This window comes from Branchiostoma lanceolatum, chromosome 10 (assembly GCF_035083965.1).
Source record: "Branchiostoma lanceolatum isolate klBraLanc5 chromosome 10, klBraLanc5.hap2, whole genome shotgun sequence".
Lineage (NCBI taxonomy): Eukaryota > Metazoa > Chordata > Leptocardii > Amphioxiformes > Branchiostomatidae > Branchiostoma > Branchiostoma lanceolatum.
Genome location: NC_089731.1, coordinates 7,501 through 30,484, shown reverse-complemented (window position 1 = coordinate 30,484; position 22,984 = coordinate 7,501). Strand labels below are relative to the sequence as shown.

At 45.5% G+C, this 22,984-nt stretch overlaps 1 protein-coding gene and 1 long non-coding RNA gene across 5 annotated transcripts in view; both read left to right on the top strand.

Moving 5' to 3' along the window:
- LOC136442793 (D-glucuronyl C5-epimerase B-like) overlaps positions 1 to 17,679 on the top strand; it is a 54,766-nt gene extending 37,087 nt beyond the window's left edge. For all 4 annotated transcript variants that reach the window (XM_066439713.1, XM_066439712.1, XM_066439715.1 and 1 more), the window contains 3 exons: positions 2,682 to 3,271; positions 12,307 to 12,540; positions 16,396 to 17,679. In XM_066439713.1, coding sequence (XP_066295810.1) covers positions 2,698 to 3,271; positions 12,307 to 12,540; positions 16,396 to 17,435 — 1,848 coding nt within the window. In that variant the 5' untranslated portion in view covers positions 2,682 to 2,697 and the 3' untranslated portion in view covers positions 17,436 to 17,679. The remainder of the gene's footprint in view (positions 1 to 2,681; positions 3,272 to 12,306; positions 12,541 to 16,395) is intronic.
- Position 17,680: 1 nt separating this feature from the next.
- LOC136442794 (uncharacterized) lies at positions 17,681 to 19,169 on the top strand. Its single transcript, XR_010757055.1, has 2 exons — positions 17,681 to 18,315; positions 18,359 to 19,169. It is a non-coding gene; the product is annotated as an uncharacterized lncRNA (long non-coding RNA).
- The last annotated feature ends 3,815 nt before the right edge of the window (positions 19,170 to 22,984 follow it).

Sequence of the window (22,984 nt, the reverse complement as noted above, 5' to 3'; positions counted from 1 at the left end):
GTACAGCCGACATGACAGCTTTACTATGTGCAGGGTGGAAAGTGGGTGGAGAGTTCCCTTCAGGATTGCCTGTGCTGACGAGCGCCTATTGTTATGAGTTCTGAGCTGACATGGGCACTTAGCAGTGGTGACGTGCTCACGGGATGTGCTCAACTTTTCATGCAAACTTGTGAAATGGAGCACATGTGACCTCAGGGTGAAGGGTGTGTGTAATTACCTGCTTGTCAGGCGTAGTGCTCCCTGGTGGTGTACACAGGAACATGTTCTCAACTTTTCAATCCCTTTAGAAGTTTGTTGTGAGTCAAAGCAGGGGTGAAAAGGTGATCTTTTTTTCTGCGATACCTTAAGTTTGTATTTCCGCAAAATGCATGTTGACTGTGTTTTTTTTAGCCCCGTTTGAGATCTGTGACAGATATCAGCTGTATGGGGAGGACGGGAGCTTTGCTGAGTCCTAGTCTTTGTCCTGAGGACAGCCCTGAATGTGTCTGTAGGCCCTGTGCTCAGTGAGCCCTGTAAGCGGTGCATGCCACGATGCGGGTCCGTCAAGTTTGCCATTGTTTCACAGACGGTTTGATCTCCTGATATGATGGATGATGTGAGACAGTCCTGGAGAACAGCAGCAGGTCCTTAGTCAAGTCTGTCTGCTGAAACCTGTTTGTTTAAGAAGAGGTTTAAAGGCTTTCTAGGATATCAAACAATTCAAGCCTGTCTTTACCCAGCACCTGAGGTATGCAAGTTCAGGGTTCCACCAGGAGTTTTCACAGCGTTGCAGTGAACATACAGAATAGAGTAAAGGCCCAAACACGGCTGCGCTGGTTAAAAGACACCAAAGTGCCCAAATCACAGCGTTGTTTTACTGCTGACCGGGTAGCGGCCGCCCCTACACTCACACGTGCTGGGAGAAGACTACAGTCAGTCAGAGCAGTTATTTTGGGGTGATTCTACCAAAGAGCCGAGAGATCTGGCGGGGTGGTGAAGTATGTCACATCCAAACATCGCCGAGGTTCTGACTCGCCTGGCATGCGGCATGTGTTTTGGGAGCTGGGTTAGATAATGCCTGGATACGTCCTGCCGTTTCCTTTATGAAGGGATCTTATGGCCTTTCTTCTCCCAAAGGAAGCAAAGATATAGAAGGACTGTACAACTGTTGGTCCAAGAAACACGTAAAGTTTTGTAATCAAAATAGTTTTTTTTTTTTACAGAATATATTCCTCCTGCCTTGAGCTCTGTCATTTTGCTGCTGATTTGTGACTTGTCAGTTTTGGATCAGCTGCCAAATGTTCTCGTCTGACCTGGCGGAATAAAGGTCGTCTCTAGATCTGCAAACAGCCTCGGTGCTGCTGACTTAACTTATTTGCCCTGACTGTCACCCGATATGCTTAATCACACTCACAGACTGAGAGTCATTCCTAGGAAGTTACAAGAGTATGTGTTGATCTTTGATCCCCTTTCCTGTCTTGTGTAGTGCTTGTTTGTGAGGCCACCAACTTGCTGTATTTCCTTACTAATAATCTTGCCTGGACACTTAACAGCAAAAATTCATCAAGAGGTCAATATAAAAACAGAGGGTTGTGAGGAAAACGATCTTCAAATCCTGTTCAGCAAAGTTTTTTCTTCTCTTTCTTAAATCTGTGAATGAATAAATTACACTGTCGTGATGTGGCCTGAGATGTTGTTTTTGGTTCCTCCCAAATATACAAAAAAACATTTCCTGATGATCCGTCAGTCTGTGCCTTATCCTTGGCAGCTTGGAGAGGTCTTGTGATTCCAAACTGAAACATGTGAGAACCCAGGGGATTTGTGGGGCCTTGAGTGTCCTGCCTCCCCTGGGAGTGACTTGTGACCGTTCCCTGGGGTGTGGGGCCTTGAGTGTCCTGCCTCTCCTGGGAGTGACTTGTGACCGTTCCCCGGGGTGTGGGGCCTTGAGTGTCCTGCCTCTCCTGGGAGTGACTTGTGACCGTTCCCCGGGGTGTGGGGCCTTGAGTGTCCTGCCTCTCCTGGGAGTGACTTGTGACCGTTCCCTGGGGTGTGGGGCCTTGAGTGTCCTGCCTCTCCTGGGAGTGACTTGTGACCGTTCCCCGGGGTGTGGGGCCTTGAGTGTCCTGCCTCTCCTGGGAGTGACTTGTGACCGTTCCCCGGGGTGTGGGGCCTTGAGTGTCCTGCCTCTCCTGGGAGTGACTTGTGACCGTTCCCTGGGGTGTGGGGCCTTGAGTGTCCTGCCTCCCCTGGGAGTGACTTGTGACCGTTCCCCGGGGTGTGGGGCCTTGAGTGTCCTGCCTCTCCTGGGAGTGACTTGTGACCGTTCCCCGGGGTAGGCTTCATGATCAGTCACGTCCCTGTCATGTTTGGAGCTGAGGCACTTGTGTTCTGATTAAAGATGAAGCCTCTAGTCTAGTCTAGTTTGGTGTTCAGGCTTCTCAGAAACCAGGGAAGGGATACAGGAAGATGTTTGGAAGTGTGTCGTAGTAGTAGTGTGTGTGTTATAAATGTTGAATCTAAGGTTGAGCATTCAAGTTGTACATGTCTGTGGATGAAGTCTATACTCCAGTGTTTGTTTGTTTTTTTGCTGACTTGTGTGTTTGTGTTACAGGTCTGATGTGTGAGCCATGAGACTGCTATCCTCGCGGACCAACTTCTATGTTTGTTTGTTTGTTTGTTGACTTGTGTGTTTGTGTCCCCAGGTCTGATGTGTGAGCCATGAGACTGCTATCCTCGCGGACCAACTTCAAGGCGCTATGGCTGGTGACGTTCATCTTCTGCGGGCTGAGCGTGACGTTCTGGACGCGGCAGTGCCCCGAGGAGACTCAGCGCACCCCGGTTGCCCGCGGCGACCGGGATTACTACGACAGCGACAAACCGAACCCCGATGACCTTCCTGCCATCCACGCGCCCCCTCACCACCTCAGCATCCTGACGGCCGACAGCGAGCAGTTGAACTCTAACCTGGCGAACTCTGACCTGGCGAACTCTAACCTGGGTCCCGGGCGGCAGAAGTACCAGCCCATGGAGTGCCTGATTAACGACGAGTACAGCATCGAGTGCCGGCGCGAGAACGACGAGGTCTACGTGCCGTTCTCGTTCCTGGAGAAGTACTTCGAGGTGTCGGGGCGGCTGGCGGAGTACGACGGCTACGACCGGTTCGAGTGGCAGCACAGCTACTCCAAGATCTACCAGCCCCGCGGCCCCTACTCCCCAACCGGCATCTTCATGTCCTTCGAGAACTACAACGTTGAGATACGCGACCGTGTCAAGGCCATCAGTGGGCTCGAAGGTGAGACTTTCATACTTACTGTAACCTTTCACCTCTAAGTCTAACCCTCAACCCTACAATGTGGAGAGCGACAGCCAAGAGGGTTTACTTTATAAGGCCACACCAGTTTGATTTATTTCCTGGTTCTCTGTGATTTTGAGTGAGTTAAGAGAACAAGGGAAACAGAACTCAGGGCTGGGAGGAAAACTTGCGTCTGGCTATTCTGTACATTCCCCTCAGGTGTCATTTTTGTGTTGAGCCAACAAACTGGATTGTAAGGTTTGGCCTTGTAAAGGCATGTGTTACTCTCCATTTTACTCTACCTTCAACAGATGATGATAATAATGATGATGATGATTTTACTCAAACTTGAACTGATTCAATTGCATAATTAATTGTCCATGATTAATTTATGCAATAATGATTTAGCTTATTTCATCTTTGGAATTAGAAAGCCATACGTAAGTACCCACCTATCCATTTTTGCAGCCTAATTTTTGAAATATGAACAATTTGATGCATTCAAACCTCTCAAAATCAACAAGAAAAAAAAAAACTCAAAAGACCAGATTGCAAGCCAGACCATGTTGCAGCATCAGAATATTCATATCCCGACATGTTGCCCGGCAGGGCATTCACATCCCTACTTGTCGCCTGTCGATATCGTCCCCCCTGAAACGTCCCTACTTGTCGCTTGTCGATATTGTCCCCCCTGAAACACCCACAGCAGCTGACGGGAACGGCTGGAGGTTGTGATGTGGAAATGTCGGGGTTGACAGGAGAGTCGCCCGGCTCCGGTTTACGACGCCGTGCCATGCATTTTTAAAGGGTTCCTTTATCCGGTAAGCCGGGATTTCCATCTCTGCTCGTAAGTGCTTTTAGCAGCGCTGTAAGGCAGCGAGATGAGACAAGAGCGACGCCGCGGGCCAGGAAATTATCACTCGCGTCTCCAAGTGTGGCCGATGTTTGGTGTGAGATGTTGTAAGGAGCGGTTATCCTGTAACAAACGTCACGTTGATTATGGAACCTTCCCTCATCATTACCTCCCCAGTCTCCGGGGACGAGAAAGCCGGCAGATCCACGCTGCACTTGGGAGTTGGCGAGGAATTTTACACCCTTATGCTCACTGGAAACATTTGCCACCAGAGGAATACTACATTATATAACTTCTCGGCATAAATATCAAGAGGCCGATGTTTTAGCTACAACAAGTTTGTTTATTGGTTCTTGAATGATATCAAACAAACCAAAAAAAATTAAGAATCTTGGGATCATCAACATCAAGACAGTCTGAGAAGTTTGTAGCTGTACACACAATTTAGTCAGTCAGATTCAAGTTCTCCTTTCAACCCTAGTTTTACTTTTTATCCTGTTCTCTTGCTGAATTTTACTTTGAAATATCTGAGCACCATGAAATTAACTTGGTTTGGCCATGTCCCAGCTAAACATTTTCGTTGTTGATATTAGAAAAGAGTTTTGCTGGAAGTTTTGAGGAAATGTGTGAACAGACCAGACATCAGACACAAACGGAAGCACAGCCAAGGTCAAAGCCAAATGTCGCTGATGCCAGCACAGATGATATTGCACAATATGTACATACATTTATCTTGTGCAACTTCCTACAAACAATACTGCAGTTCTTTTAGCCTTAAGCTTGATACTATAACTTCCAATAGTGTAATTAAGGGTTAATGACCCGCCCCGAGGTGTATATGGTGTCATAACGCCTGGCCATGTGCTATAACCACCGAATAAAACCACCGAGTGAGCGAAGCGAACGAGGTGGTTTTATGAGGTTGTTATAGCACATGACCAGGCGTTATGACACCATATACACCGAGGAAGAGGCAGGTCATTAACGTTATTATCATATAGCTTATCCAAACTGACGCATATAAGAGTAGACAATTTCTGTTTGACGCATAGATCCCTTATACTATTAAGAATGCATTTCAGAATTCACATTTGTCCTTTATTAACAGAAGATGATGAAGAATATGTACAACTGTTGCCTGCTTTATTTATTTCAACCACACAGGATAGGAGGGTCGGTTTCAGGTCAGTCAGAAAATGTTATTATTGAAGAATCTCCCTGCAACATGACCTCAGATAAACCTGAATAGAACACAGGTTCTTTGGCCAGCAGGAAATGGAACGCGCGGAACCTTAGATAGAACGTGGTTTCTTTGGCCAACAGCAAATGGAACACGCGGAACATTTTTGGGAATTTTAAATTTGTTTTCCCTTTTTCATGTATTCTAAGGAAATTTTTAGGAATTCTAAGACAATAAAGATTTTTTAAACAAGGTTGAGAAAAAGATTCATCAAATAGATACCCCCTCTACAAAATGCAACGGTTATAAAGATTTTTTAAACAAGGTTAAGAAAAGGATTCATCAAAAAGATACCCCCTCTGCAAAATGGAACGGTTGTGTTCTGACATGACGTCAATAAGTGGTGTGTTATGGCGTGATAACAGACCACTTATTGTGGGCAATGGAGGCTTCTGATTGGTCGACGCCATCTACCTATGTGATAATGCATTATAAATCTTACTCTCACGACTGATAAATGATGTCTTCATTTCTGTTATGACCTAACTGTGAAATTGAGGACTCTTTTACAAACCTCGCATGTTTGTCCTTGGCAACATCCTTCAGTCCAGAAATCTTTCATAATCCTGGAAAGTCTGACTTAATGAATAAAATCCTTCACCGTCAGACTCAGTCCTGGAGGTAATTTAGCTTCACCTGGGCACCTTTAAGGGTTTCTCCAGGGCACCTTTAAGGGTTCCTCCAGGGTCCCTCCAGGGTCCCTTCCGGAAAGGTTACTTTCTGCGCCGCCTGCTGCAGGGGCTGACGGGAGTCGCGAAGGCATCAGAGAAATAACCATTACGTTCGGTTCCCGTCCGGAACGCTAGGCTGTCGGATAAATCTTCATTCCTGTCTCTGGTTTGGGCACAAACCTGCTGGCACAAACCTCACACAAAAATGCACAAAACTGGACTTCCATCTAACTTCCCCCACCTGTACTTAGTGAGTAGAAACTGTCCATAGCCCCGATTGTTTTTGCGCCATTGTTCGGCCATCTTGTTTGCGACCCGCATGATTTACCCGCCCATACGGTTATGCACGATCCTGGCGGTTGTTACGCCGTGAGACGGCTTGTCGCAGTGTGCATCACCGTTTTACGCCCGAGGTAATGATGCCGGCCGTAAAACCGCGGCCGGACCTGTAAAGGAGATTGCTTCAAGGCCATAAACTGGCCGGCGTAATGCCCCTTTCATGTTTCTTACGCGCCGCAATTACAGTAATTGTTTAACATTCGGGGCACATGAAATATTAACAGCTGGTGTTACAAAAGTACATATATTATAGAACGGTCGCCTTCCTGCAGCTCAAACAAGCCTTACATGTACAACCCCTGGCCAGTAGTCCTGTACCTCACTCACTCACTCATTCACTCACTTACTCACTCTCTCCCATAGCAAGATGAAAACAGAAGATTGGGAGGAAAATTTCCATCTTACTTCATGTATTATTCACTCCCTGAAACTGCATATCAAGATATAGTTTTCAGGCTCTAATTTATAATAATAATAGTTGATATTTTGATGAAGCTTTTCTTTAAATCCGATAACCAACAAATAAAATTGGTGTGGCCCTACCAAGTAGGCATGCGGATGTTCAGCCACTCTCGTAGGACTTAGTGCTTCTAGGATTTAGAAAAATTAAAAGTTTCACTGAAAGATGAAATTGGAACACATTTTAAGGGAAAGCCTTTGGTGTAATTTATCCTGGTAAAACTAATAAAAGAAAATGAAGTAAAATGAAACCTTGGTACACTGAGTTCCAGGGAGTAGATCTGTCCCGCTGAAACTTGGTCTCCCAACCTTCTCTTTTCATCTGAACTAAATGTTTGCTGTGAATGTCTGAGGACCGAGGAAATAATCTGGTGCAGCCCGCCGCTGAAACCTTGGAGAAGCACAAACGAGCTTAACGACAGGGCAGCCAGGTGCGAGGGCACGCAGGCTGCATGAAACATCACGCTAGTAAACTGTGGGGAGGGGGGGGGGCTCATGTGGGGGAGGGACGCTCATGTGGGGGAAGGGGGGCTCATGTGGGGGAGGGGGGCTCATGTGGGGGAGGGACGCTCATGTGGGGGAGGGGGGCTCATGTGGGGGAGGGGGGCTCATGTGGGGGAGGGGGGCTTATGTGGGGGAGGGGGCTCAGGCAGCCAGGTGCGAGGGCACGCAGGCTGCATGAAACATCACGCTAGTAAACTGTGGGGAGGGGGGGGGGGCTCATGTGGGGGAGGGACGCTCATGTGGGGGAAGGGGGGCTCATGTGGGGGAGGGGGGCTCATGTGGGGGAGGGGGGCTTATGTGGGGGAGGGGGCTCAGGCAGCCAGGTGCGAGGGCACGCAGGCTGCATGAAACATCACCATAGTAAACTGTGGGGAGGGGAGGGGGGCTCATGTGGGGGAGGGGGGCTCATGTGGGGGAGGGGGGCTCATGTGGGGGAGGGGGGCTTATGTGGGGGAGGGGGCTCAGGCAGCCGGGTCCGAGGGCACGCAGGCTGCATGAAACATCACGCTAGTAAACTGTGGGGAGGTGAAGCTGATGACGCCCAGTTTTCTGAATGATGTGTGTGAGGTTGCATACTGTTAGATCTAATGTCATTAAAAGTATTTTAGGACTAGAAAAAAAGGTCACGTACAGTGGAAAATTCAAAAGCTACTTGCCACCGGCAGGATACAAAATGTAGGTCTATAGCTGGTACATGTACATGATGATAACTACTCTATTACTCAACAACCTTATATCAAATCAAACCAATTTTTATTGCACAACAACCGTAACGGACATGTTTGGCACATTGCTAAACAACATACTTACAATATAGCTGCAGGGCTAATATCTGCGATATATAGATGTTAGATTTAAGAAATATGATTTTGTTTCTTTTTTACTGGCAAAGCCTGTTATGCAAATAATGTTGAAGAATTACGTGTAAGTCTTGTACTTGTAACTGAGATAAAAGCTGTGAGCAGGGTTCATGTTTTTCAGCCAGTAATGGACGTTACCCCCCCCCCCCCCCTCTGAACCCCCCATATCCTCTGTGCCCTTTATCTGTCAGGTGTAGTAATCGTGAACAGAACATCCATTAGATTTGGAACTGGAGAAATGAGCTAGAAACGGAATACATAATAATCATTGTACTTGATCAAGGATGTCAGACCTGAATTATCAACTATGATTGCCCCTTGACCTCGGTAGACTTGACCCCGGCATACTTGACCCCCGGCAGACTTGACCCTGGTAGACTTGACCCAGGTAGACTTGACCCCGGCAGACTTGGCCCCAGCAGACATGACCCCGGCATATTTGACCCCCAGCAGACTTGACCCTGGTAGACTTGACCCTGGTAGACTTGACCTCAGCAGACTTGACCTGGTACACTTGACCCCGATAGACTTGACGCCTATGGTCTCATTAGGCTTTGTGTGAGAAGGTCGGAGTCTTGGGGAATTCCAGATCTTAAGCTTCCGATGTGCCACTGTGTTATTATATAATAGTGTGACTTACATGTATACTGAAGGCAGTGCCTTGTAATGGACGGCCCCTTGTGTTAGATGTATTCAGTACTCACATAGTACTGAAGGTCAATTTTACATATTGCTGGACATGAATGCAGTGCTAATGTTCACTAGGGGATGATTCCCAGGAGCCTTTGCTACAGAGGGGAACATGTCCCATTATGACTCATGTGTTCTTTTTGAAGGTGTGTCTTGCTAACTCTGGGTCTTTGTGTGGATTATATAGGGAGAGTTACTGCCTCTACCGAGACAGGATTCACTCTGAGGACTCATGTGGCTGAAATCTGGTGATAACGAGTCTGACAAGTTTTCCTGCTGAGCGTTCCCTATTGTCCCGCTGCTGATTTATGGCCTGTGTGAGACGAGAGGGCATCGCTGAAATATTCAGTTCTGTGTCGGTGATGTTGGAGCGGCGATATTCTGCCCAGATTGGTGGTTAGCACGGCAGGAGGGCTTCGGAGGCATACCAGTGGTCAGCACGGCAGGAGGGCTCCGGGGGCTCACCTCGGATAAAGGTGTCAGGATTAATGACAGACTTTACCTCGGATAAAGGCGTCAGGATTAATGACAGACTTTTCCACTAAACCCTTCTCTAAGTTACAGCAGGAAATCTCTAGTCTTCATAGACAATAAAACTTCTTAATTGATTAAGGACACACATCTTTTCAAGATGCCATCGATTACGGTTTTTACTTTAGATTGTTGAGAGCACAGAAAATAATTTGCCGTGGCCTTAAGAAGTCATGATCAATAATATACTTTCATGTTCAGCTTCCTAGATATGCTTGTCTTTGCGTACAATAAAATATGTTTTATAGTATGCTGTTTCTTAGTAAATCCTGTTATGGTACACTCCCCACCAGTACAGTGTTGCAGGATGTCAGTAATGGGGGGATTTAGTGCTGATATCCTGTATTCGCTGCTAATATCCAGTGTATTAAGTCCCACCTGTAGTTGTAATGACAGTCACACAGGTGCACGGTTTAAGTCTTGATTTATCCAACAGGGAATCATGTAGTCATTAATCAGCACAGTTACCGGTAAGTGCTGTATTGAACGTACTGAGTACATATTAGAGTTGATGACAGACATGGACTGATTGCAGCACATGCAGAGCGAGCACAGAACTGGTTAGACCCTGCATGAAGCATCAGCAGGAGGCCTGGTGGCAGCTAGCAGTGGTTTAAGCTCTAAGAATGTTACAATCCACTTAGTGAAGAATACGTCTTGATGTAAGCTCCGGTGTGAACAGCTTGGAGAAAACAATCTGTTTAGTTCCGCAGTGGATGACATCATCAGGTTGGTGTTGTGTCATTTAGTGAGTCAGATGAAGGCAGCTTAAACTTAAGGCACAGAATATTGCTGAAGAAAATGGACTCCTGTTGTCATAAAGAACTTAACTCGTGCGTACATAATGATTGTAAGTTAAGTTCCAATTATTGTATTTCCGCTGGTTGGGTTTTGAATACAAATGCTTGTCGTGCCTCTGTTGGAAAACATTGATGAATTGTTTCCAGTTCCAGTCACCTCCCGATACATCATGCTCAGTTCTGCTCCGGGCTGTGGTGAAGACAAAGACATAACTGTTAGTTAGTCCAGATCAGGGGTCTACTTTTGTGTTTGCAGGAAAAACGTATCTCATTTAAGATAATCCTAATTTGCATAGTGAACTTGACTCCCCTCCATTCTGTACAGCATCTGCCAAACTGATGAATGTTCTCCAAGCTCCAGTCAGGACCAAGATGCAGGCAGCAGTGACGATGATTCATGCAGAATGTGAAGCATTTTATATCGTTCTGCGATAATGTAGACATAATATTTATGTCAGAATAGAAACGTTTCACTGATATCCATTCCCCTCATCTGTCCTTCAAACTAAATTTGTCATCCCAATCTATTTTCCAGCAGCAGATAAGGCCGGAGGTGATGCATCTCTGTCAGCTTATCTGGTTTTATCATACAGCAGTGATGGACGGGTGCCTTGCATGTCTCTCTGGTACATCTGTGCAGTTTTTCCTGTGGTAAAATAACCTACGGTAAACTTGCAGATTCCATGCAATAAAAAACAGGCAAGAAGAGGAGTCAGAAATACCTCAGAATGTTCCCTAAAACTTAAACTGGAGAGTGTTGCTTTATATGTGCGACGGAAGAAACGACTGTGTACATGTCCCATTAACTAGACCTTATGATAAGAAACGACTGTGTACATGTCCCATTAACTAGACCTTATGATAAACGTACATGTTCCTTTAAACTTCTGTTGTGACAGTAAAATTCAGAGTATTCACACAGAAGACTCTCACACAAACGTCATAAAATGAGGATTTATGTAAAATGTAGCCAATAATGCAAGGTGCATGTGTCCACCAGGAAACTCTCTATTGCAGGGGCTTTAACTTTTATGGATCGTGATACATGTGCTGGAATTGTAGAGAGCAAAGCTTTACAAATTGTATTAGTTTTATATGACATGTTTATTGTGTCTGGGTTTACGAGTATCACTTTGACCCATGGAGCTCCAGTCCTGTGGATGTTTGTAGCTGCACGATGTGTGTTTAACTGCTCCATGTATGATACAGAATGGTGGCCGAGCCATGATTGTGGGACCTTTTACTGCGTCCCTCTGTAGGGCTTACTGTGTTATGGATTCATGTTTTACGGTTAGAACGGAGACTTCATCGTTAGTCACATTTTGTGGATTATGAGTCGGTGGAGTTCTGTAGATTTCTTGGAATGATGTGAGGAAATTTATGCTCCGCAGTTTTAAGACTTGGTGGAGGTCAGCAGCGTTGTGCCCAGGTAAAGTCAGTTTATACACAAGTCATGCATCAAGGATGTAAACTAAAAATTGCCTTACAACAAATATCAATTTCTTTGTTCATTTCTTTATTCACACCCGAGGAAATGGTAACAGCCGACGTTTGATGACCGTCTGTAATCTTGTTCAGGGCAGTAATGACAGGTTCCCTGCGGCTACGTGAAGGTGTGCATGTACTACTTGTACTCTAGCAGAATTACCCAAAGGCTGCTCAGAATTTGGATTCACAGGCCCCACATGGGACTCACACGGTGGATGGGCATTTACCTCCCTAACGGCCTTGATATACAGCTGTGATGTCCAGCATCTCAGTCGGGGCTTTGCGCTGATGTTCGGCCGGTCTGATGAAGCTAAGATGGCTGCAGAGGGACTCGTGTGCCGGTAGGAAAGGCTCCGAGCTGAGCCAGAATCAGCCGGACGTAACAGGGAATATTTGTTATTCCTGCAGCAAAGGACAATTATAAAATGTCCTTCCTGCAGCGAATAAAGGACAATCATTAGAATGTCCTTGCTGCAGCGAATGCTTCCCATGTCTTCAGCTGTGGAGCGGCTAAACCAGTGTCTGTGTTTGTGGAGGCCAGACCCGTACTTTAAGATTTGGGGGCTGTACTTACCGTTGTTTGTTTGTTTGTTTGTTCAGGCGTTCCCGTGTCGACCCAGTGGGGGCCGGACCCGTACTTCTACCCGATCCAGATCGCGCAGTTCGGGCTGAGCCACTACAGCAAGAACCTGACGGAGAAGGAGCCGCGGGTGACGGTGTTCGAGCGCGGCGACGGCCAGGTGCGCGCCAGGTGGGAGTCTCCGGGGAAACTGTCGCAGGTGGAGTCAGTCTCGGACAAGGGCTGCGGCTGCCGGGTCCTGCAGTTCAGCACAGGTGAGCTTTAACTGTAACCCTAACCATTATATATAACCCTAACCAGTATATATAACCATAACCATTATAGATAACCCTAACCATTATATAGAACCCTAACCATTATATAGAACCCTAACCATTATATAGAACCCTAACCATTATATAGAACCCTAACCATTATATAGAACCCTAACCATTATATAGAACCCTAACCATTACAGGGATCTCCCCAGAAATACAGAGCAGGATGGGGGGAGGGTGCCAAGCACACGGTGTGTGTCGCGAGGGGGGAGGTTTGGAGGGGGATGCAGGGAGCAGCTATTGCATTTTGCCTTTTCCAGATACAAACGGAAGTGATTTCCTGCAACTTCAGCTTTGCATGTTGTCTAATTGTTAATGAAATCTTGAGTTTTTAGCAAAATTACAGGCTTGGCTGGGGAAATAGTCAAAGAAATATCCTAACTTTAACAATGAACAGGATGGAGCTGGGATTAGAACAGGATGGAGGAGCGCCACTGTACCATTCTTTAGGGAGATCCCTGCCATTATATAGAACCCTAACCATTATATAGAACCCTAACCATTATATAGAACCCTAACCATATTGTATATAACCCTAACCATTATATATAACCCTAACCATTATATAGAACCCTAACCATTATATATAACCCTAACCATTATATATAACCCTAACCATTATATATATTCCCTAACCATCATATATAACCCTAACCATTATATATAACCCTAACCATTATATATAACCCTAACCATTTACACCATTTGATCACTTCTAGGGAAACGTTACCTGGCTAAAAGCTAAAGTTACCAGCACCTGTTCAAGTTCATGACTATTGTCCCACCCAGAAACCTGGATAACAAGCTCTGTGCACTTTCTAATTAACAACATGAACCACACTGGTCATAACGAGCTCTGTGCACTTCCTAATTAGCTAAATCATCCACACTAGGAGTTAACTCCTGCTCATTGGGGGAAGTTTGGTCACAAACACCAAAAGTTGTGCAAGGTTCAACAGGAAGGAGAAAGTGTGCAGGGATTTAGGCTGTGGAGACTGTTCTGATAGATGACAGAAAGGTGGAAGTGCGACGTGACTCAGTAACAGAAAGGAAACATCAGGAATCTGTAGACTTTGTGAAACCTCAGACTATTCCAGCTGTTCATTATTATCCTTCTGCACAGTTGGATAAGTTTGATACAGGATTAGTCTGCCTAAGTGGATAAGTTTGAGACAGAATCAGTCTGCCTAAGTGGATAAGTTTGAGACAGAATCAGTCTGCCTAAGTGGATAAGTTTGAGACGGAGCCAGATGTGGAAGCTGTGTGCAGCTGGCTTGTTGACCTTTCACACCAACCCTGAACTTTGCCCCCGCGGTGGCGATGCTTCCATCCGACTCCAACACCTTTATGACCTTGGTAAGGCAGTAAACGACCTTCGTGAGGCAGTTAACGACCTTCGTAAGGCGGTAACCAGCCGCTCTCAGCTGCGGAGGTGAGAATTGGTTGAAGGGGCTGACCTCAGGTCACACAAGTCAGCTTTCAAGTGGAGACATTTCCATTCCTTAGACATAGATTCATCTGTGCCTAATAGCCTACCTGTGGCTTAGCATTCATGTCATCCCTGCTGTTTGACTCCCAGCAAAGCTCATATTGCCCTGATATTAGAGACCTCTGCATGAATGCTGGCTATAGACACCCTGTCATTGAGAAAATAGCATGTATGTGAGGTCTGTGTGGTACAATTAGATAGCAGGGAGGAAACTGATGCCTGTTTCATTCACAGGTACAGCAGTTGAGGTGTGATTACATGTAAATGTAAAGTTAACAGCAGTTGAGTTGTGATAACATGTAAAGTTAACAGCAGTTGAGTTGTGATAACATGTAAAGTTAACAGCAGTTGAGTTGTGATTACATGTAAAGTTAACAGCAGTTGAGGTGTGATTACATGTAAATGTAAAGTTAACAGCAGTTGAGTTGTGATAACATGGAAAGTTAACAGCAGTTGAGTTGTGATTACATGTAAAGTTAACGGCAGTCATTACGAATTTACGTCCAAGTTCTAACACAAGTCTGGTTGTGTATCGAGTTACAAGTGCCCGGGGCAAGGGTGTTGAACTTGAACCCCAGGTTTAGTCCAGAGCTGGGCTGGTGATAGTTAATCCCTCTGCTTGATGTGGGGCGTCAGGAATGGAGAGACGAGACTTCCCCTCGCGCCCAATTAGCCCTCCTGCAGTAACCTGAGCTTTGATTCCTGGGAGTTGTCTTAATTCGTTGTTGTTGGACAAACTACAGACTTGTGACTTAAGATCCATCATTAGTTCGGAGGAGACTTAAGAACCCGCTCTTCCTTTCATCTTGTAGCTACGGAAGGCTGCTGCTCAGTACATGTTTCAGGGCTCACGTTTGTTTTAACCATATGTAGCTGAGGACATGTTTCAGGGCAGGGATGTGGACAGTCACGTTTGTTTTAACATCTTTCCATGGTTTTTACGTGAAAATGTATTTAAATAGGAGCTGCACACGTGTGGACTGGAAAATCAGCAGATGCAGCCGAATCTCCATATTTCCCTCCAGGCTTTTCACAAACTGCTGCACTGTACCCACTAGCAGTGCCCCCTAACAGTGGAGGCCAGTACTGCAGCAGGTTTGTGAAGGAAAAGAAATATGCTGATGCTGGCTTCATACAAGCAGAACGGAAAACATGTCCAGTCTTCTTTTGTATTGTGTACAATTCCCACCACCCTAGTCTCAGGTCAGGGTGCATCGTTGACTTAAGTCCACATTGATCAACCCTTTATTTTCTTTGTTCTTCAAAAATGGTGAAATACTGATTTGGCAAAAGGCCACATAAAAAACAAATGACTGGAAGAAGAACTTGACTTACGAACATGAGTACCGAAGTACAGACTTCCCTTCGGGCTGTTTCATGTTGTGATCTTCCATTTCAGCATCGTTTTTCAAATTCCAAGAGCCAACAGATTAACTTGTGGCCTTATCTCTCTACCTAAAGCCAAGATTTTCCCAATCCTCAGACAATATATTTGGCAGGCGAGAGATTGTACATGTGCTGGTAACCCGATACTTCAGGTTTACTGCAGGTCGTTAGCTTCCTAGTCATGACAGATTTCCACTACGTCACCACACCCACACAAAAGTCAATTTGCTGAAGTCATCAGAAGTAACTTCAGGAGGAAAGATTATCCTGCCATCAGCGCCTTGTGTCAGTCGGTGATTCCCAGTCGTTTGGATGATTGCAGCAGTAATTGACAGAAGCCGTCGAATGATTGAGAGTAGTTAGAATGCTCCACTGTAGTCTGCACCACAGTAATATGGATGTCTGTGGTCTCTAGTGTGAAGATTTTAGATCAAATCTCTCTCTTGGACCAGTCCAGCTTCTGTATCTGTATAGCCAGTATAACCGCCCTTCGGCGTAACACACCAGCTTCTGTATCTGTATAGTCAGTATAACCGCCCTTCGGCGTAACACACCAGTTTCTGTATCTGTATAGCGGGTATAACCGCCCTTCCGCATAACATACCAGCTTCTGTATAGCCGGTATAACCACCCTTTGGCATAACATACCAGCTTTTGTATCTGTATAGCCGGTATAACTGCCCTCCAGCGTAACACACCAGCTTCTGCATCTGTATAGCCCGCCCTTCAGCGTAACATAGGGGACTTGTAGCTTGTAGGAGCATTGGGGTGTACTATCCCTAGCAGAACTTCCGTGTACCATTACTCACCTATCCCTGTTGGTTTGTTCCAGACGCCCTGCCCCCAGGCTCCAGCCTGATGTACCAATATCCACCTCTATGTGTTTGTTTGTTTATCTGTTTGTTTGTTTGTTCCAGACGCCCTGCCCCCAGGCTCCGGGCCCACCCTGATGCTGGGAGCCACGTCCGACCAGATTCTGTCCTTCCACATCAAGTTTTCCCCCTCGGCGGTCGTCTCCAACGTGTCTGTGGTGGTCGACACGTCCTACAAGAAGCAGTACATCCTGCACTACACCTCCAGTAAGGAGCTCATCTCTGCCCGCGGCACCAACATCTACTACGGGCTGGGGCCGCGGGCCGACTGGAGCCTCGTCACACGCGACCTGCTCTGCGACCTCAGGAAGGGCGTCGGCCTCTCCAACTCAAAATCAGTCAAGAAGACCAAAATCACCATCAAGAGGGTGTCAAAGGTCGTCCTCCAGGGGAAAGGGCGGATCAGCAACATCACCATGGCAACCTCCTCGCACATCCCGCAGTTCTTCGATGCTGCTGATTGGTTTGTGCGTAACCAGGACGACGGTGGTGGCTGGCCGATAAACGTGGTGCGGAAGCTTGTGGACGGCATGCAGGAGCTTCCGCCCGGGTGGTACTCCGCCATGGCGCAGGGCCAGGCCATGTCCACGCTCACGCGCGCGTTCGGCAGGACTAGCGACAGGCGGTACCTGGACGCCGCCCTGCGCGGCACGCGGCCGTTCCGCGTCCCGTCGGAGAACGGGGGCGTGCTGGCCGTGTTCATGGACAGGCACAGGTGGTACGAGGAGTACCCCACCACGCCGAGCTCCTTCGTGCTGAACGGCTTCATCTACTCCCTCATCGGCCTGTACGACCTGCAGCAGGCCGCGCCCCCGGGGGAGGGGAAGGAGGCCGCAGAGCTGTTCGCAGAGGGCATGCGCTCGCTGAAGGCCATGCTGCCGCTGTACGACACGGGCGCAGGCACCGTATACGACTTGAGACACTTCATGCTGGGCATCGCGCCCAACATCGCCCGCTGGGACTACCACACGACCCACGTCAACCTGCTGCAGCTGCTGGTGTCCATCGACCCCGACCCAGTCCTGGCCGGGACGCTGCGCAGGTGGGTCGGCTACACCAAGGGCAGGAGGGCCAAGCACAACTAACGTGGGTCGGCTACACCAAGGGCAGGAGGTCCAAGCACAACTGACGTGGGTCGGCTACACCAAGGGCAGGAGGGCCAAGCACAACTGACATACATGTGCCGACTTATGTGCAGGAGGCCATGATTGTACAGACTCAACCCTGAGGGCAGAAGGGCCGAGCACTTCTAGATTCATGTACAGACTATATTTGTACGAAATAAGAAAAGAGCTATCTGCCCACATAGTGTTACAGTGAGTTCAAGCACAAGAAAAATTATTATTACAGCTAGAAGCAGCAATGACTAAGGACTTGAACCTTTGAGAATAGCAAATAACAGAGCTTTTTAATGACTTTGTCGTATTTTCCTTTTTGTACTTAAAATTCAGTGATGGATTTGAATGTTGCATGCAAGGCAGGGCAGTCGTGCACCTTTGGGTGGGAAATGTCCATGACTTTGTGGTTGTATGAAAACATTGACATTCCTTTTAGCTTCCTTTTGATTTGCAATGAGTTCTATTCTACAGAATGTGAATCACAGGAAATTGACATCTTTTTACCAACTTGTACTCAAGATAGGAATGAATTTGTCCGATTATTCCCCAGTTTTCGCCATGTGTGCTGGTATTGATCGGTTCTAATTTGAATCCACCAATCATGTTGATGATCTATAGAACCGGTTCATGTCATTGGCCAGTGCATCAGAAGGTACTGGAAAGAAAACCCTGCCTTGTATATTTTCTTGCAAGAAAAAGTTTTGTTGTGGGAGAAAAATGCACCTGCTTTCTGGATTGGTTAGATTGTGAAACGCCGTTCTTTTCTTTTCTAACCTACATGTACAGCTTGTGTTGTTTGATGGTTATGTAGAGTCAGAATGATGTAACCATAGCTACGAGGATGTAGGTACAAGAGAAATGATGATGTAACCATAGCTACGAGGATGTAGGTACAAGAGAGATGCTATTTGTTGAGCCCCTCGAGTGGACAGAGACCGTTGAGCGACCCAAATTCAGACTTCATAGATTGAGTGGTTTTTATGATCCATGCATGATGTATAAGTGTGGTGTGAAAGACAATAGAAGTGGCTTCTTTCTCAATGAAATTTGATCTAATTCCATATTTGGTCGCCCCGCGGTCGCGTCCCCTTGTACAGGGGTATGAGTGAATGCGGTGCCTCACGGGTTTGTAATATGCTAATTATGAAGCAATGTTGGCTGTAAATATGCATATAAAGGGTTCCAGGGGGACATGATGTATAAAGTACTGTTCGGCAAGGTTGCTTACAGATATGATGCTTGGCAGACATTTTTGTGTGTAATTTTTGTGCTAGACTGTTTATGGGAAGATGCCAGTAAATGTTGGGGGGGGGGGGGGCAAGTTTAAAACTAATTTCCCATGCAGCCATATTTGCAGGAGTGCATCAATGTGTTACCTGATATGGACTACAGCGTTACAGGTGTTTAAAAACAGCAGGTATCCACCTCACATTATGGCGTCCTTGCTTCGTAAGAAATGTTTAGTTAGATTATAAGTATTTGTCATAATTGCCTGGTTGTTGTCAGATCAAATGGACCATACTTGTACATGTATAAGGAATCATCACCAAAATATACTTCGCAGTTGTTGGTGTAGAAATGCCGACTAAAGAAACTGAGCAAGATAATAGTTCCTGCATCACGTGCCCGGCAAAACCTCAACTATGGATTGGTAAACAATGTGGAGTGTACAAAATTTCTATATAGACTTTCGGTAATGAATTTGGGCAAGGTTGTTTTACTTTATTTGTTATTCACAGGTAGAGAACAAAATGAAACACCAGCAACGCCTGGGTGAAGTGTCGGTGTCTAAATATAAAGGATTTGTAAACAGCAGGCTGCACCGTTGCTATTTGCTGAAATAAAGTTGTTGAACTGAAAAATAACATGAAAGCAGAGCCTGATGGCCGGGTTTGCGCCTCGGTTTACTCAGTTTCAGGGCGGCAGCAGGGATTTCAGTGTTCCTCCCAGTCTGCTGTGTTCATGACATGCCGTCCTGAATTCTCATTTTTAGTTGTCCTGAAACCGAGTAAGTAACTGGATGTGGCCCGATCAACATTGATGCACCAAAGACGCCATCTCTATTCGTCTTGAGGAACGAACAAAGACGCCGCCTCTATTTGTCTTGAGGAATGAACTTTCTTGTATGGATGTAAATAGTACTTTATGTCATTTAGAGGAAATGATTTAGTTAAGAAGTACACCAGAATGACTTTAGGTTTTTAACAAATGTCTCAGTGTGGCCTTAAACTGTTTTGAAACTACAGAAGGGTAGTTTTGTCCAGGGTGCGTCAGTATTTTCCTTTTCAGCCATATTTTTGCATTGCTCAGAGCAAAACATGACCACGTGAGAGTAGAAATAACCCCTGACGGGGTCTGGGACACATTCAACAGATTTATGCTGACAGAGAAAAAATTGGTACACAGTCCTTTTCAGGGGTCACAGAAACGGGGTAAACATCACTTTACCATGGCAACGTGTATGCAGTTGTCCGTGTTGTCATGGTAATGATTTGTCCCTTCGTTACCCAGAGGTCTCCATTTTCCCAGCATGCAAAGGGATACGAGAAAATTCCGCAGAAGCTACAGTTGACAGCTCAATTCTGTTGTACGATTCAGTTCTGGTGTGAAATTTCTCCAGTATCTCCCGTCCACTGAGTTCAGTGCGGGGAGTAAAACAGGGGTTTTAAGCCACGTGAGCTCAACAAATGGTGTCAGTCGGCAGACAGCTTTTGGCTATGCAATAATTGAAGCTTGAGGAATTCATATCAAAGTTTGGGGATAACATTAGCACTGCCAGTCCCTGTGCATACACACTTTACTCTGGTGTGTCATGCCGCTTCTGTCTGGTTCCAAGCTGTTCTATGTTACTACCTTTTGTGTTATTACTCATGTTTGTTCTTCTGGGAAACAGAAATCAACTAGAGAGACTACGGATGTACAATATCATGTATGAATTATTTTGCAGCCAGAACTATACTTTTCCGCTTTTTGTATGAAAGTGTCTTTTCAACTGTGAAGAACAATTAAATAATGAACACATTGTGCCTCGTGTGTTGATTGCTTGCATTTATTTTTCTAGTCTCAGGATTTCACATAACAGCCATTGTACATTTCACGCTGAGTAATGACTTGATCATGAGACGGCTGTGCACCCGTGGAATCTGTAGAGATAGGTTGGTTTGTGCAAACTGTTTTGTTTTAGTGTAAGTATCGACGATATTCTATTACAACCTAACCGGTGACAGCAACCCTTTCCGCATAGTTAACCAGAGTTCCACGACCTCATACCTTCGCCAAATGATTTTAACCTTAATGACTGACGTATCAGGAGTGTTTCTCATCAATCATAGATCATACCAGTTGATTGTCTTAAAATATAACATGTCCTAAGTGTGAGCTAACAAATTATGAGCTTAACAAAGAAGGTTATGCTAATACTTATCATCAATTATGCAAATGAGGCCCTTATTAGCATAATTTGATTCAACGATGTTCACATAACTTCCCGATGCCACAAAAAAGTATTAAATGTATGAAATTGCCGTCATTTGCCAGTGTGGAATTATAGAAGTTACTCATTAAGTATGCAAATTAGGCCCACAATTGCATAGTTTCTATCTATCAACATTCCTCTCTTCCTCAGTCACAATTCGAATAGTCATATCATGGAACAAGCAGATTTTTAAAGTTGCCTTATTAATTATGCAATTAGAATCTGATTTGCATAATTATCGTCCAATCATACTAAGCATCACACAAGCTATCTAACGTTGGGTAACATAAATTCGCGGGGTACTTAAATTCGGGATTTTTCGAAAACGGGGTATTTAGGGATATGTGCTGGATGCAACATCAGTAATACCGCTAGAAATGCAAACTTGACATACTAACGTATTCAGAACACTGTCTGAAAAGCTTCGATAACCATGCATTAGAAGTTGGCTACGTCAAAAACTCTCCTTCCCTTATTGTCACAGTCTGAGGGCTTCGTGGGAGAATTATAGTGCATAGTTGTTCGCTGGTTTATAAGACAAATGTCACATCCGCTTCCTGCTCAACACAATTATTTACAATACAACTTATTAGAATCTCTTTTGCTAACCTACAACTGGACTCTAAGTGTGATTAATCATCAGAACGCCTCTCTGTTGCTACAACCAATGGCTACGGCACTACGGTGAATTTTCCCGCCACCATATTCGTTGCCCAGAATCCTGCTATTCGGCAGACGACAAATGTTTGCGAGGAACACTTTTTTGTCTAAATGTTGCGTGTGATAGTGGACTGATGGCGATATTTTCCTCAAAGTTTGCTCTTAGCACAAGCAGAAACATATGGACATAGTATTTTACCATTTCTACGGCATCCAGCTAACGCCCCGATGAATAATGTACAAATTTCCATGACGGTGGGGGTTGACTTTGAGTGACGTTCTACCGACTCAACACACGGGTTGTTCCCGGAGGCCTGATATGTGCGGTACGGCCGTTTTTTCGTGTATTTTTTTTTACTTGGACACGTCTATATCCATAGCACTCTCCTCAAGCCAAGGATGGAAGGAATAGCTGCTGTATAAAATGTAATTAGCGGTAAGATATTCAAGACGAATCTTCTCTCCCGAATTAATGATCACCCCTGTCCGACAACACCATCATTGTGCGTGCGGCGGACTGTAGTTTCAAGTTGAAATATCATGGTGTCAGCACGACTAGAGACAAAATCTACCATATATATGATTAGTGCAAAGATAGTACATGATACTGACAGAATAATAGAAAAAAAGGATGGTTTATTATTCTGCTAGACTGATTTCAGTCAACCATTATCGGAAAAATCCCGAATTTATGTTACCCAACGTTACATACCAAAAGTCATGACCATCCATCAAGGCCATCTTGTTATAGTATTTTCTCATTAATTATGCAAATGAGGTCTTTATATGCATAGTTCATATCAATTAATATGTCTCTCTTCCTCAGTTACATATATCACATGTTTCAGAGTCCTATCATAAGATTTGGCAGATGTATAAACTTTCCTCATTAATTCTGCAAATAAGATACTGATTTGTCCGAAGCTTGAGGCACACAGCCGTCCACGAGTTTTAGGGTGTTCGAGTTTTAGGGTAAGGTTAGGGTACCGGTTAAGGGGTTCGGGAGTTAGGGGGTTCGGGAGTTAGGGGGTTCGGGAGTTAGGGGGTTCGGGAGTTAGGGGATCTTAGGGGGTTCTACGTTGGTTTCTACGTTGTATGGAGTAAGATCAACCCAGACACATTCACCACGGTGATAATGTTCCATATATATTGCCGCACTTATTAAGTTTTTCAAAACTGCTATTGCGAGTGGAGAAGTACCTTTGATAGCTGCCTTTTCTTGTGTGTGTAAACATTCTTAAACGGTCTAGGTGTGCAGTTTTACCTTAAAGCGACGAAAACCCGCATTTTATATGATCCTATATGCAAACAGCATTTGTCGAACATCATCGTCAAAATCAGATAAGGCAACAGCGGCCTCCAGCGATTTTAGTTCAAAGTG